Raw genomic sequence first — 17,435 nt, forward strand, 5'->3', positions numbered from 1 at the left:
TGAGATGGCTCAGTGGGTAAGAGCACCCGACTGCTCTTCCAAAGGTCCGGAGTTCAAATCCCAGCAACCACATGGTGGCTCACAACCACCCATAACAAGATCTGACTCCCTCTTCTGGAGTATCTGAAGATAGCTACAGTGTACTTACATATAATAAATAAATAAATCCTTTTTTTAAAAAAAAGAAGAAATGACAGTGATTTCAGAATTGTCAGAATACTATAAATAAAAAGGAGAGTGGTTTGATATGATACCACTACTAGGTGAGGGTGGATAGTGAACTCTCCCTCAAAGATCCAAGTTCATGGTGTGGTAGATACCAGCAGGAATCCTAATAATGGTTAACTTAACTCTACAATTTTAATTTCTGAAGGTGAAGCCCCGCCTGCCATCCAGCTGCCCACACCTGCAGTCCAGCGACCAAGTCCCATCACACTTTTCCAGCCCAGCGTCTCCAGCACTGGCAGCACTGGCCCGGTAGCCATTCCGCCTCCAAGCCTGACGCCCTGCCCATCTCTCCCACCTCAGCGCTTTTCTGGGTCTTCCCAAACTGACGTTCATAGGCTCCCTTCGGGAACCAGTCGCTCTGTGAAGAGACCGACTCCAGGCTCTCTGGAAAGCACCAACAGGATTCCAGCTGGTGCAAGTACTGCCCATGCCAGATTTGCAACCTCGCCTATCCAGCCTCCCAAGGAGTATGCCAGCGTTTCCACTTGTCCCCGAAGCACTCCGATACCCCCAGCTACTCCCATTCCACACTCCCACGTCTATCAGCCCCCGCCCCTTGGCCATCCAGCCACACTATTTGGGACGCCACCTCGGTTCTCCTTTCATCACCCTTACTTCCTACCTGGACCTCATTACTTCCCTTCAAGGTAAACAGTTTTCTACCTCTTACCTAAAAAACTCCTAATGAAGTTTTACTGGGGGGGAGGGGAGGGAGCATATCTTTCCTGGTAAAAACTGAACTTCCTCAAGTCAGGCTTCAGCTTTAGAACCAAGTAAGAACCAAGCAGTCCATTCAAATGAATGAAGGGGGTCACGTGAAGACCCTGGGAGCTAGAGCTAGAGAGAATTCATCGCCATCTGTTGAGGGCAACAGTTTCTCCACTCCAGCCAACTCTTTCCTGTGAGAATATGGTTTCAGTGTTGTTGATGTGGTTTCATAGGAAAGAGGTATGGATTCCCTAGTCCTAGCTGTGTTTACGTATACGAATTGTGTGGCATCTTGTAGAATGCAGATTGTGACTATTAGGGTACAGGGATAGTCTTACCATGCGTAAAGGGTCTGAATTTCTAATAAGCTCCTAAGTGATGCCAGCTCTGTTTGATTGTGGACCACATTTTGAATAATAAGGGTGGAAGAGGGAAGGTTTTCAAGCCAAGAGAGAATACTAGTTACATTACACATCTTCTTTATGTCTCTGTTATCAAACCAGAGAATTTGCCATGTAAATTATCAACAATAAGATTTCCATAGGAAAATATCTTGGGAAAGCAAATTGAAATTTCACTTTGCAAATAATCTCTACTTCTCTGTTGTTCTCAAGTATGTAGATACAATTTATGTTGTGATTGGAGTACTGAAATGTTTGGTAGCAACCTTTTATTGTTGTGTAGATTAAGTAATAGTAACTTTCTTACCAAGACAGGGCTTGTAGGGTTTGACTGTTAAATGTGCAAATTATCAATACTTTAAAGAACTTTTTATAAGAAGGTTTTGAAAACAAATACTTAGAGTACAGAAATAATTCCTCTAGTTAGCAATAGTAAATAAAGTGCATAAACATTAGTATTGTACTTTTTTAAGCTTGAATTTGATTGGGCTTAGGAATGCCAATGCAGTATATCAAATGTAAATGTCAAGGTAATACTCTTTCAGAATGGGAGTAGACCTGTTTCACACTTAAAACCCTTTGTCACTGTTCTCTGACTCTTGTTCACACGTATCTGATGAGAGGTTTCCCCGGGAGTGACTAATGTATTTATTCTTTCTTATCTAGGAAACCTAGTATGGGGAAACGGACAAAATTAACTGATTTCCTTTTAGTTTTCCTTGTCTATAAATTGATAATGGAATTTTATAAAGAATATTTTCCCTGTGTTTTGCAAATTGTATCTTGGGTATTCTGAGCTTCTGGGCTAATATCCACTTATCAGTGAGTGCATATCATGTGTGATCTTTTGTGATTGGGTTACCTCACTTAGGATGATATCCTCCAGATCCATCCATTTGTTTAAGAATTTCATAAATTCATTGATTTTAATACTTGAGTAGTACTCCATTGTGTAACTGTACCACATTTTCTGTATCCATTCCTCTGTTGAGGGACATCTGGGTTCTTCCCAGTTTCTTGCTATTATAAGTAAGGCTGCTATGAACATAGTGGAGCATGTGTCCTTATTACAAGTTGGAACTTCTTCTAGGTATATGCCTAGGAGAGGTATTGCTGGATCTTCTGGTAGAACTATGTCCAATTTTCTGAGGAACCGCCAAACTGATTTCCAGAGTGTTTGTACAAGCTTCAATCCCACCAGCAATGGAGGAGTGTTCCTCTTTCTCCACAACCTCGCCAGCATCTGCTGTCACCTGAATTTTTGATCTTTCTGACTGGTGTGAGGTGGAATCTCAGGGTGGTTTTGATTTGCATTTCCCTGATGATTAAGGATGTTGAACATTTTTTTTCGGTGCTTCTCAGCCATTCGGTATTCCTCAGTTGGGAATTCTTTGTTTAGTTCTGTACCCCGTTTTTAATAGGGTTATTTGGTTTTCTGGAGTCCAACTTCTTGAGTTCTTTATATATATTGGATATTAGCCCCCTATCGGATTTACGATTGGTAACTGTACTGGTTAATTTTGTGTCAACTTGACACAGCTGGAGTTATCACAGAGAAAGCTTTAGTTGAAGAAATACCTACATGAGATCCAGCTGTAAGGCATTTTCTCAATTAGTGATCAAGCGGGGAGGGCCCCTTATGGGTGGTGCTATCTCTGGGCTGGTAGTCTTGGTTCTATAAGAGAGCAGGCTGAGCAAGCCAGGGGAAGCAAGCCAGTAAAGAACATCCCTCCATGGCCTCTGCATCAGCTCCTGCTTTCTGACCTGCTTGAGTTCCAGTCCTGCATCCTTTGGTGATCAACAGCAGTATGGGAATGTAAGCCGAATAAACCCTTTCCTCCCCAACTTGCTTCTTGGTCATGATGTTTGTGCAGGAATAGGAACCCTGACTAAGACAGTAACGATTTTTTCCCAATCTGTTGGTTGCCGTTTTGTCTTATTGACAGTGCCCTTTTCCTTACAGAAGCTTTGAAGTCCCATTTATCGATTCTTGATCTTACAGCACAAGCCATTGTTGTTCTGTTCGGGAATTTTTCCCCTGTGTCCATATGTTCAAGGCTCTTCCCCACTTTCTCCTCTATAAGTTTCAGTGTCTCTGGTTTTATGTGGGGTTCCTTGATCCACTTAGATTTGAGCTTTGTACAAGGAGATAAAAATGGATCAGTTCACATTCTTCTACATGCTAACCGCCAGTTGAGCCTGCACCATTTGTTGAAAATGCTGTCTTCTTTCCACTGGATCCTACCTCAATAATTACAGTGAAAAGCTGCTGAGGAGGGGCATTCAAGGTTGACATTTCAACTCCACATACACTCATGCATAAATGCTTCGTGCTCCCTAATGTGCACCAGTACATGTACACAGACACACACAAAGAATAAGAGTTCATAGAACTTAGAAATAGGATTACTATCCCAAGAGATAATTGAAAACTTCTCAAGAAACTAAAAATACATATTTTGAATCATTAATGAAGACTTATATTTCAGCTGAAATAAAGTTATAGGGATTGGATTCACCTTTAAGTGCAATGGTAAAAATATACAAAATATATGTATTGCAAGAACAATGGTCTGTGAGAGGCAGAAACCTAGAGGAACAGGCATTGGACAAGGAGTAGGAGAGAATGTTTTTGAGCTGTAATGATATATTATGCTCTCTTCAGCAAGCTAACTGAAAAAACAAAACAAAACAATAAAACGCAGTCCATTCAAAGGCAAAACTAAGAGTTGGATGTGGTGGTATATACCTGCAATTGTTGTACTCAAGAGGCTGGAACAGGAGGATCAGAAGTTCAAGGCCAGCCTGGGTTTCATGACAAATATTAGATTTAATAGGTAGTAGCCTGAGCTACCTCAAAGTGAATGAATGAATTGATGTGATGGGTAAAAATAAAAGAAAACCAATAGAAACTTTATTAGGGAGTCTAGAATTGAGTTTTATAAAGACCACAAGGTCATTACTAATATTTTTAAATAACTAAAGAAAATTATTAAAGACATGGATCATTTTTAATGATTTTTTAAGTGCATTCGTATTTTTTCTGCACATGTGTCTGTGTTGGAGATGTTGGATCCACTAGAGCTGGAATTAAAGACAAATGTGAGTTGCCATTTACGTGCTAGGAATTGAATCTGAGTCCTCTGGAAGAGCAGCTAGTGTTCGTAACTATTTGAGTCATCTTTCTAGCCCTAATAATTTGTTTTTAATTGAAGATACTGATGGTGGCGTGGTTTTTTTTAAAGAACAAATAGAAATTCTGAAATTGGGGCTGGAGAGATGGCTCAGCTGGTTAAGAGCACTTCCAGAGGTCCTGAGTTCAATTCCCAGCAACCACATGGTGGCTCACAACCATCTGTCATGGGATCTGATGCCCTCTTCTGCTGTGTCTGAAGAAAGCTATACTGTACTCACATACATAAAAATATAAATAAATATATCTTTAAAAAATAGAAATTCTGAAATTGAACCATTATGAATAACCAAAATGAAAAATTCAGCAGAGGGCCTCAAACAGAATTCAACTGGCAGAGAAAAATGTCACCAAACTTGAAAGTAAACTAATGGCTATTGCACAGTCAGAACAGAATGGAGACAATAGAATGAAGAAGAAATTAACAGACCCTTTGAACCACTTAAGTACAGATTCATCATTAAGCACAGCAATATATATGAAATTGAAGTACAAAAAGAAGGGGGCATAAAAATACTGGGCTAAAATATTGGTGAGATGTTGCAGTGCATAAAAGCTACCTTTTGCCATGTCCCTACACCCCACAAGCCTGACATCAATTACTGGAACCCTGACCCCATGGTGGAGGGAGACAACTGACTCCTTAGTCTTCTGATCTCCATATACACTCATCCAACAGCACAGACACATGCAAAAACAAATAATATTAAAGTTTAAAGGATATACATGAAAAATTTGTAAATTATCTAATTGTGTTGAAAATGATATTCAAGAACCTCAGGAAATTTTGAGTATGATAGAGAGATTTACACTTAGATACATTAGAGTAAAATGCTGAAAGATAAAATCATCTTGAAAGTATCCAGAGAAAGTTGGATCCATTGTATACAGAAGAACTCTTAGAAATCCATAACTGACTTTCCAGTAGAAGCTATGGAGGTCAGCACTTATACTTAAAGAAAGAATGATGCTGTTCACCAAGAATCTTTTAGCTGATGAATCTTAACTTTCAGGGAAGATAAATTTGTTCTTGTATAATCCAACCAGGTTACCTTGATCTGCCTGTCTCTTCTTCCCAGTCTTCTTCTGGGATTAAAGACAGGCACTGCTACTTAAAGGATACTCTTTATGTTGGAACTAAGTTAATTCTGTGGTAACATGAATCCAGACAAAACGAAGAGTATCATTAAATGTAATTACATAATATAAAAATAATATAATAGACCAGATGGTGGTGGCGTACATCTTTGATCCCAGCACTCAGGAAGCAGAGGCAAGTGACTTCTGTGTTGAAAGTCAGCCTGGTCTACAGAGTGAGTTCTAGGACAGCCAGGGCTACACAGACAAACCCTGTATAGCACACACACACACACACACACACACACACACACATATTCGTTCTATGGCTTTTAACTGATTTCAAGAGATACCACATGGAACAATTGTTTTTTTCTTGGGGGCAGAGGACTACAATGCGTAGGAATGTTATACATTAACAGAAGCAGCTAGTAAATGTGTAATTGTCTCAGAGAAAGCCATGATTAAATGGCGAGACCCAGAAGTGGTAAATAATAGTGTTAATATACACTATATAAGTAGTTACTTAATGCCCATTCACTTCATAGATATAAAATTCTATAAAGTAATACTAGGGTTTTTAATATATGCAAATGTAGTTTTCCTATTGATGATAATCAAAGAGGGAAGATAAAAAATATATAGAAGCAACATTGTAAAGTGAATTATCTTTACTATAAATGTAAGCAGTGAATTAATCTGGTGGCTGTATTTCTTAACCAGCTAATTCTCCAATAACCACACAGAGAGACTAATATTTATTAAAATTGCCTTGATCCAAATACTGAACAATTATTACTCCATTCAAATCCTCCACGCTAGTCATGCTTCTTTTTAGACAATATTCCCGTATTAATTTGGCTTTTTTCGTCCTTTCTTGATTCTGTTCTCTTTTCCTGATGTTCTTTCTCCACTTCCCTTATGGCTCCTATTCCACTTCCTCTCTCTTTTTCTACCCCTCTTAGAATCAGAAGAAGCCCTAGTAGTTCTCTCTAAAGTTCTATATTGGCTCATTGGCTTTTATTGGAAAAGCAGAGAATGAATGAGAAGCAATGTTTATACAAACTTGAGACTAGAATATCTAAGAATAAACATAACAAAGCCATGTCCAGATTGAAACAAGATATGAGAGCAGAGAAATGAGCATTAGAATACTACACACACAAGGGTAATCTTTACACAGTACAAAAACATTATACCCGTATTTCCCCTTTTTTATTTAATAAAAGGCCCTTTTCCTTATAATATACTATATACAATAGTAACAATTATGAAAACCATGACATATGATAGTCCATACTATTTGACAATTAAGGAAATTTTTCTATTTTCTGTCCTATCTTAGCGTATTTTAAAGTTTTGTACCTAACTCAGATTATCCTAACTAGCATTACCAACATAAAAACATCTTCTTAAACCTAAAACATGCTCTTAAATCCTAAATAACTCAAGCTTAATTATGAGACTATCGCTATCTAGTCCTCAACCCCATCAGAGACCTGAGAAGGAATAATTGTATCTGAGTAAGTACTAAGTGCAGGCAAGCCACTTCCAAGAGTGTATAAAAGACAGACATAGTTGGCTGCTTGAAGAGTTCCCCAGAATTGTCTCTATAACATTGAAGCATCTGCCTTCAGCCTTCTAGCCCAGTATATCCCTCTTTGTGAAGCAGGTATTGTGAAGGACTTACCTTGACTTGGCAGAACCTGGCAATGGCTTCCAGTTGGGTTCCAGTTGGCGTCCCTGTGTCAGTTTGTCCTTTCTGGACAGCATTTTGTTTGTACTTGTAGCAATACTGCTTCTTTGCCTGGTGGCTAGCTTGCCACAATTGAAGCAACTCCATATGGAAGTAACTGATGTTCATCATCTTTGGAGTGGAACGGAAGTACTGTCAGGAGGCCTGTCTCATAATCAAAAAAGATTTTAAAATAATGAAACAACTTTAAATGCCATATTCTGTAGATCTCTGAGAGTTTTGAAGACAAGCTATCTATAGTATATCAGAATTATCAAACATTGTTTATTCTTAGCTATTTACTATCTGAAGAACCTTGAAAACAACTTGTTGTAAATAACTCAACATTTGTATTATTAACATACAAAATGATGGATTTCATTCTGTTGTTTTCACACAGGCTATCATTACATTGTTTATATTCATCTCACACTGCCGTCTCTCAAACCCCCTCTGTGATGCTGACTCTCTTTCCTCACCCTCAGTTCTTTCCCAGTTCGTGTCACATTGTGTGTGTGTGTGTGTGTGTGTGTGTGTGTAAATCTCAATACCATATGTAAAAGAAATTATACAGTATTTGTCTTCCCTTTATTACTCCCTTGTTCCTTGGTCCCTTAAAAACCGTTCCTCTTCTTCATTTTATCTCCCTGGTTATTTTCATGACCTGTGTATATATACTTTTTTAAAATCTAGATTCTTTTTTAAAAATTTATTTATTAATTTGTTCTGTTCTTTATGTCTTATCACCAGTGCGTAGATTCATGGTGTTTACATCTTACAACATTGTCACTATGCATATTGTATAGAAAATTGCTAACTCAGTGATTTCCAAAAATGTCTTCAAGAAATTACAAGATATTTCAGGATAAAAGGATATGTGGACATTTTAAATCATAAAGTATTTCAATATATACATTCAGCTATCCAAGCATATATGTATCTATTGATCTAAAAAAAATAAGACAATACAGGCTGCACATGATTTGTGATGGTTCAAGAATCTTTTGCACATTTTATGATAGGGGAATGTAACTAACATTCAGTAGAAACCATTCCAAACATTTCACATTTTAACTTGATCTGGGGTAGCAATGCCTGGTGTGTGACTGTCTTGGTGTTGGCAGCAGGAGCTGTGAAGCACGAGGTGAAGCGGCTGGGTCACTGCCGTGTACCCTGAGGGTAAGATCTGGTGTTCGGCTTCCGTGTGTATGTGGGCTTTCTGTTGTTTCTGGTGTTATTGAAGACCAGCCTTAGTCCATGGTGATCTGATAGGATGAATGAGATTATTTCAGTTTTCTTGTATCTGTTGAGGCTTCTTTTGTGACCAATTATGTGGTCAGTTTTGGAGAAGATACCATGAGGTGCTAAGAAGAAGGAATAATCTTTTATTTTAGGATGAAATTTTCTGTAGATATCTGTTAAATACATTTGGTTCATAACTTTTGTTAGTTTCACTGTGTCTCTGTTTAGTTTCTGTTTCCATGATCTGCCCATTGGTGGGAGTGGGGTGTTGAAATCTCCCACTATTCTTGTGTGAGGTGCAGTGTGTGCTTTTAGCTTTAGTAAAGTTTCTTTTATGAATGTGGGTGCCCTTGCATTTGGAGAATAGATGTTCAGAATTGAGAGTTCATCTCGGTAGAGTTTTCCTTTGATGAGTATGAAGTGTCCTTCTTTATATTTTTTGATAACTTTTGGTTGAAAGCTGATTTTTATTTGATATTAGAATGGCTACTCCAGCTTGTTTCTTGGGACCATTTGCTTGGAAAATTGTTTTCCAGCCTTTCACTTTGAGGTAAAGTCTATCTTTGACACTGAGGTGCATTTCCTGTATGCAGCAAAATGCTGGGTCATGTTTACTTATCCAGTCTGTCATTGTCTTTTTATTGGGGTATTGAGTCCACTGATGTTAAGAGATATTAAGGAANAGTGATTGTTGCTTTCTGTTATTTTTGTTGTTACAGGTGGAATTATTTTTGTGTGGTTTGTTGAAAGAAGATTACTTTCTTGCTTTATCTTGTGTTGGAGTTTCCCATTTATAATCCTTTGTAGGTCTGGATTTGTGGAAAGATATCATGTAAATTTGGTTTTGTCATGGGATATCTTGGGTTCTCCATCTACGGTAACTGAGAGTTTTGCTGGGTATAGTAGCCTGGGCTGGCATTTGTGTTCTCTTAGGGTCTGTATGACATCTGCCCAGGATCTTCTGGTTTTCATAGTCTCTGGTGAGAAATCTGGTGTAATTCCGATAGGTCTGCTTTTATATGCTACTTGACTTTTCCCCTTACTGCTTTTAATATTCTTTCTTTGTTTTGTGCATTTGGTGTTTTGACTACTATGTGACGGGAGGAATTTCTTTTCTGGTCCAGTCTATTTGGAGTTCTGTAGGCTTCTTGTATGTTTATGGGCATCTCTTTCATTAGGTTAGGGAAGTTTTCTTCTAGAATTTTGTTGAAGATATTTACTGGCCCTTTAAGTTGGGAATCTTCACTCTCTTCTATACCTATTTTCCTTAAGTTTGGTCTTCTCATTGTGCCCTGGATTTCCTGGATGTTTTGGGTTAGGAGCTTTTTGCTTTTTGCATTTTCTTTGACTATTGTGTCAATGTTTTCTATGGTATCTTCTGCACCTAAGATTCTCTCTTCTATCTCTTGTATTTTGTTGATGATGCTTGCATCTATGACTCGCACGATCTCTTTCCTAGGTTTTCTATCTCCAGGGTTGTCTCTCTTTGTGATTTTTTTATTGTTTCTATTTCTATTTTTAGATTCTGGATGGTTTTGTTCAATTCCTTCACATGTTTGATTGTGTTTTCCTGTAATTCTCTAAAGGATTTTTGTGTTTTCTCTTTAAGGTCTTCTACCTGTGTACCTGTGTTCTCTTGTATTTCTTTAAGGGAGTTATTTATGTCCTCCTTAAAGTCCTTTATCATCATCATGAGGTGTGATTTTAAATCCGAGTCTTGCTTTTCTTGTGTGTTGGAGTATCCAGGACTCGCTGTACAGGGAGAACTAGAATCTGATGATGCCAAGTAGCCTTGGATTCTGTTGCTTATGTTCTTGCCTTTGCCTCTTGCCAGCTGGATATTTCTGGTCTTAGCTGGACTTGTCTCTGACTATGGCTTCTCCCTCCTGCAAGCCTGTGTGTCAGTACTCCTGGGAGACCAGTTCTCTCTAGGATGAATTTGGGTATAGAGAACTATGGCACGGGGTCAGCTCTGGGGCACAGATGTAAACCTGAAAGATCCTGTCCCCAGCTGTTCCTTGGTTCCTGTGTCCTGATGACTCTGGCCTAGTTGCTCTTGGGCCAGGAATTTGAGCAGAAGTGGTGGTGTTATCTGTGCACACAAGTGTGCCAGCACTCCTGGGAGACCAACTCTCTCCCAGGTATTTAGGTATGGAATGCTGTGGCACAAGATCAGCTCCTGGCACAAAATCTAGGTTCTTAATATGAGAGAGTATGCAATTTTTGTCTTTCTATGATGGCTTATTTTACTTCGCATAACTCCCAGTTTCATCTATTTTCCTGTGAATGACACAATGTCATTGTTCTCTGTGGTAGAATAAAACTCCATATCACACACACATACATACTTACATATGTCACATTTATTTATTTATTTATTTATTTATTTATTTATTGGTTTTTTTTGAGATAGGGTTTCTCTGTATAGCCCTGGCTGTCCTGGAACTCACTCTGTAAACCAGGCTGGCCTCGAACTCAGAAATCTGCCTCCCAAGTGCTGGGATTAAAGGCATGTGCCACCACCACCTGGCCGTCATATTTTATTTATCTATTCCTGTGTTAGATGGCATCTAGGCTTATTCCATACTATTAGTAGACCCACAGCAAACATGGATATGCAAGTATCTGTTTTACTGTCTTATATTTCTTAGAGTATGTACCACATAGAAGTAGAAGTAGAAGTGTAACTGGGTCTTGTGGTAGTTTTGGGGGTGCTTTTGGAGGGGGAGGAGGGAAAGGGGTTGTTGTTGTTTTAGGAATTTGCATGCTGTTAATAGTGACTAATTTTTTATCTCCACCAGCAGTATATAAGGGTCCCCTTTTCCACCATTCTTCTTTCCCCCACATCCTCATCAGCATTTGTCATTCATAGTTTACTTGATGGTAGCCATGATAACTAGAGTAAGATGAACTTTCCATGTGGCTTTTAATTTGCTTGTTTTTTGGGGGGGAGGGGGGCTTAGTTTTTCTTGATGTTTTGACTTTCATCTTATTCTGTGGGTATCTGTATCAATGGGATGTGCTTCTTAGTAACTATAGAGTGCTAGATCTTGTTTTTTCACTTAATCAGCTACATCATATCTCTTGATTTGTGAATTGAGACTATATTTAAAGTATTACTGAAAATGTTTACCAATTCCTGTAATCTTGTTGCTTGGATTATTGTGTTTTTATCTGTACTAGTATTAAGAGATTGCTGGTTCATTGTGCTGAATATGATGGACTCCCACTTAATTCTCCTTTGTTCGTAGAGTTCTCAAACATTAATTCCTTTTCTGTGTGCTCATAATTGAGGCTGTCTTTCTTCTGAGTATAGTATTCCTGTTAGTATCTTTTCATTTCTGGTGGGGTGGTCATGAACTTCCTAGTGTCTGCTTGTCTTGAAATACATAATACACCAGTGGTTCTCAACCTTCCTGATGTTGCAACCCTTTAATACAGTCCTTCATGTTGTGGGAACCCCAACCATAACATTATTTTCATTGCTACTTCGTAACTGTAATTTTGCTACTGTTATTAATAATAATTAAATATCTGATGTGCAGTAATATCTGGTATGTGTTCCCAAAGGGGTTTAGACCCAAAGTTGAGAACTGCTGTGATAGTCAAGATGTCAGAAATACAAAGGAACTATTAAAAGCTTTCAGGGAAAACTGCCAATTCACCTCCAAAGGCAAACATATCAGCTAGTATCAGATCTCTTGCAAGTAACCCTAAAAACTAGATAAGCATGGAATGATATATTTCAACCCTTGAAAATAAATGCCATTCAGGGCTGCTATATATCCAAGGACTGAAGAGATATCTCATCAGTTAAGATCACTAGCCACAATCCCAGTGCACCAACATGGCAGCTCACAATGCTTTGTAACTCTAGTACCAACGGATCTGATGCTTTTCTGTCACTTCTATAAACACTGCATACATGTGGTACATAGATGTGTGCAAGCCAAATGGCTATACAAATAAAAACAATAAACATTTTCTTTAAAAAAATATCAGATTGCTATATCCAGCAAACGTGATGGTTCAGAAATATGGTATACAAAAAAACTAAGGCAAAGCCATACTCTGAGGTTCCCAGACATGAGCAGGGGAGGGAGGGATGAGTGCTGAGCAGCGGAGTTACTGCTGGGTAAGCCACTGTGGTCAGTCAGTGTTGCTACACATTTATTAAAATCCTGAAGAGTAACGTCTATATAGGTGAGTGATTTTTAACAACACAGACCACTCTTCTATGAGATATGTTGGCATGATCCTGTGCATATTGGGAGGGAGAATTATATAGGAATTCTTTGTACTTACGTTTAGTTTGGTTATGAGTCTAAAATTTCTGTAAAAGGTAGAAGTTTTTTAAAGAAGCATAGAAAAGGGGTTGGGGATTTAGCTTAGTGGTAGAGCTCTTGCCTAGCAAATGCAAGGCCCTGAGTTCAGTCCTCAGCTCTGAAAAAAGAAGGAGGAGGAGGAGGAGGAGGAGGAGGAGGATTTATTTATTTATTTTTTACAAAATATTCTTTGAAATTTTCATACCTGCATACACCTCATTTTTATAAGCACACAAGAAATTGGAATCGTGTTCTGCTCAATACTATGTCACCTTGATGTAGTCCCATCTGTAAAGACCCTATTTCCCAGTAGTCATATTTTAGGCAAACATGAATTTTGAAGATAGTCTTCAGCCTACTGATTGAGCGTGAAACAAAGGCGGCAGGGGCTGGTTGACTTGCTCTCCTGAACCACATGATTCAAGCAAGGTGCACTTTAGTTTGGAGCAGAAGACACACAAAACTTGTGCCGTATAGGACAGAGTAGTTAATGGAAGGGGAAGAGTGTGTGGGATTCTGTGCTGTCATCTTGCATCTGAATTTTCCCAGCTTCTGGGCATGCTCAAAGAACAGAGTTCTGAGTTCTAGTACCCTCAGTTCAGCTAGAGTTGAAGATGACCCGGGCCACCAGCTACAGTAGCCACTGGGGACTTAGTGAGTACAAAGGTCCAATGTAGTAAATGTGAGGACAGAGGATGAATTTTATTGCCTTCACCATGGAGGAGAAACTATTAATTTTTTGTGACTGGGTTATGTAGTTTGTTACAGAAAATGTCATATGCAAAAAAGGTAACAGTGTAGCATAATGTGCCCCACATGCTGGCACCTAGCTTCAGAAGTTGACATTTTACCATTCTTGCTTCTTCAGTTTCTCCTTACTTTGGGAACAAGGATGTATTTTAGAGCCAATCTCAGATTTCATATAGCTTACATACAGTGCAGTACAGTTTCATACTTCATGTAGCCTTATCCAAAATCTAAAACCCAAATCAAATCAATTTTTTCTTTTGGTGCTCAAAAAGTTTCAGATTTCAGGAGAACACTTGTAATCTCAACTGTGGAGAACAGAAATATTTGTGAAGAAAACCTATGAACATCTCCAAAATTCCAAAGCAAAACAAGACTCAGGGCTGGGGAGATGGCTCAGTGGGTAAAAGGCTCTTGTTACCAAGCTTAATGACCTAAGTTCCATACCTAAACCTACATGATGGAAAGAGAGAACCAACTCCCCAAAGTTGTCTTTAGACCCCGCCCCACATGCACAGTAATACAGGCGTTTCTTCCCCAGAGTTTATTATATTAAATAAATATAAAGCACACATCCAGAAGTCAAGTCACTTCTGGGTCTAAACATTTTGGATAAAGAATACACTGCATACACAAACAACACACACACATATGCTTTCTCATTATAGACTTAGGAAATGACTGACTACCATCTCATAGCTGAAATTCTGATGAGCCTTATTATTAACCAACAATTCATCTGCCTTTGCTTTTCCTTTATTGTCTCAAACCTATCTTTTTTCAGGTGGTGTGTAAATCAAGAGCCGACCAAATTATACACATCGGTTGGATTGTCTCCACCAATAGCTCTCCACCTTCTTCAATGCTGTATATTTACTAAGAAACAAAAACTTATTCACATCTTGGATGTGGCTTTTTGCATCCTGGGGCATCAACCTGTAGATCCAAGTTCTTTGTTGTTTCCTCCTCTTCCTCCCCCACCCTCTTACTTTTCCCCTCTTCCTCCTCTTCGTAGTGATATCTCATAGGTAGTTTGTTTCATGAAAGAGTCATAAAACTGGTTTTCTCTCTAATGACTTTAAGAATGCCTCACGGATCCATGCGGTGTTGGCATGGTTGTCACCCTTTCTGCTGAGCTAGTGCACAGTCAGCTCCTGGCAGCATGCTGGACGCTGGAGAGGACAGTGGTTCTCAACCTGCAGGTTACAAGCCCTTTGGGGGTTGTATATCACATATTTACATTGTTTCATAACAGTGGCAAAATTACAGTTATGAAGTAGCAACGAAATAATTGTATGGTTGGGGGTCACCATAACCTGAAGAACTGTATTAAATGACCATAGCATTAGGAAGGTTGAGAATGCACTAGAACTTGAAAAATACAAGTGTGTAGTCGCTGCCCTAGTTCAAAGAAACCAGAAGCTATGGGTGGAGCCTTAGCAACAGTATTCCTTTGTATCTGGGACTTAATATTTATACATCTTTATGGACCTTGATGCAGCTACACAGTATATAATAAAGGATAATGAAACATTTTAATATCTAAGTATTAATCATGTTATGTGCTTGGAATTTTACTCTTCTAGTCATTTTGAAATGAAGCACAGATTGTTTTAACCAGTAGTTACCTAGTAGTTCTAGAAAAGAACCAGTATTCTGCCACACTGTGTTTTGGTGCCATAGCCTCTGCTCTTTCCAGTCTCCAGACATCAGATTCCATTGTTCTTCCCCAAGACCAGCTTACTAGTTTCCACAAATGAATGATATCATGGCATTTGTGTTTCTGTCTGGCTTTTTTCACTTACCATAATAATTCCCATTTCTCTTCATGTTGCTGCAAATGGTTTTTAGTATTCCATTCCTTTTATGACTGGATACTATTCTAGTGTGTAATAATACCACAGCATCATTATCTGTTCATCCATTGCAGGGCATTGGACTGATTGTGTATTTGTGAGTAGTGCAATAAGAAATATGGAAATATAAGTATCTTCTGGTATAATGACCTCAGCTTTGAATGAGTCTTACCTAGTTGGGGACTTGCATATGATCATTTGATTATTTCCTTTTTTTGGGGGGTATTTAGTGGCTCTGTATTCCAAATATTGATTGTTGAATGAATAATTTGCAAATGTTTTTTCCACTCTGTAGAATCTCAATTCTTTACTGTGTGAGAACTTCTTAGTTCAGCATCCTGTTTGTTTTCGTTGTCTGTGCCTTTGAATCCTGTCACTAAAACCAAGTCATCACCTATATCACACCAGGGCTCAGAAGCCTTCCTTCTGCTCCTGCAGTGATGTTATAAGTTCACGTCTCCATGTAGGCCTTTGCCTCGCTGTCAGCGAGAGGATGAGATGCAGTGTTGTTCTGTTGCCCATGTGCATGTATTGTTCCAGTAGTGTTTGTGGCTTCTGCAAATGGGTTGATCTCTTAATTTTCTTTTCAGCAGTTTCACTGTATGACCTGTGTTTGGAATCTTAGGATGCATCATAATGATGTGGGAGAATGCAAGTTTGAGGGCAACTATGGTTATATACTGAATTCAAGGGCAGCCAAAGCTGCACAGAGAAAGCCCAATTTTTGTATGCTCAATGCTATTCTTCAGTTCTGACATCTTTGTGATGGGGAATTTAGTTTTTTTTATATATATATATAAAATCATGTCATATGCAAATCTGGATAACTTAACTTCCAGCCTAGATATCCTATTTTCTCTTTCCTGATACTCATGCTAAGGCTTTTCAGTACTGTGTTAGGAATGGTGAAGTCAGATCCCTTTGTGGTTTACAACCTTAGAGGAAATGCTTGCAGTCTCCTTGCTCAATGTCATATGGCTGTGGGTTTGCATACATAGCCTTTAGTATTTAGAGGATCTCCTTCTGTATATTATCTGGTAAAAGTGTTTTGCCATGTAAAATATTGCATCTTATTGCACACTCTTTATGTATAGAGATGAAAATATATTACAGTCCTGAATTGTGGTGCTGTGTTTTGCTTATTGGTTTGTATATGTTGAATCCTTGAATTTCATTTTATCATTTTGATCTTTAACATGTATCAACAAATATAGGTCAATAGTATTTTATTGAGAAATTTTGCAGCCATGTATATCCAAAATATGGATCTATATAGTTTTCCTGATTTTCATAGCAGGATGTTGAGAAAAGCTGGACCTGTAAAAGTGTTTAGCAGAGTTCCTTCCATTTCAATTTTTTGAAGTTTTCAAAGAATTGCGACTAGTTCTCTAAATTAACAGTATAATTGAGTAGTCAATCCATTAGGTCTTAGATGGTCCTTTACACTTATGGCTTCAGGCTCACGACTCAGCACTGGCTTGGTTAGTTTAGATTTTTCCCCCCTCCTCTCCCCTCCTTCGTCTCTCCTTTCTTCTCCCCTGCCCCAGTTTACTCTTTTGAGTTTTGTTTCTCTGCATAGCCAGCTGCAGTGTTTTCATTGAACTCAGTATGAAGCCTAGTTGGCCTCAAACCCGAATCCTCCTGCTACTTCTGCCTCTGTCCAAGAATTACAAACAAACCACCATGCCTACTTCTGCTTGATTGACTCAGTCGTGGTGGTTTCTATGTGCTGCTCATGGATCCATCCAGTCTTCTAGATTCCTAGTTATTTCAGTATGTAGTTTCTCATGAGAGTTTTTATGACCCTTTGTGAGCCCAGAAGGGCTGTCTGTTACATTATCTTTTTCATCTTTGATTTTGTTTGAGATTCTCTCTCTCTCTCTCTCTCTCTCTCTCTCTCTCTCTCTCTCTCTCTCTCTCTCT

At 38.6% G+C, this 17,435-nt stretch overlaps 1 protein-coding gene across 1 annotated transcript in view; it reads left to right on the plus strand.

The window, feature by feature from the left end:
• Sox30 (SRY-box transcription factor 30) overlaps positions 1-17,435 on the plus strand; it is a 33,742-nt gene that overhangs the window by 13,097 nt on the left and 3,210 nt on the right. The window contains exon 4 of the mRNA XM_021213936.1: positions 374-875. Within this exon, the coding sequence (XP_021069595.1) occupies positions 374-875 (502 nt within the window). The remainder of the gene's footprint in view (positions 1-373; positions 876-17,435) is intronic.

This window comes from Mus pahari, chromosome 14 (assembly GCF_900095145.1).
Source record: "Mus pahari chromosome 14, PAHARI_EIJ_v1.1, whole genome shotgun sequence".
NCBI classification, from domain to species: domain Eukaryota; kingdom Metazoa; phylum Chordata; class Mammalia; order Rodentia; family Muridae; genus Mus; species Mus pahari.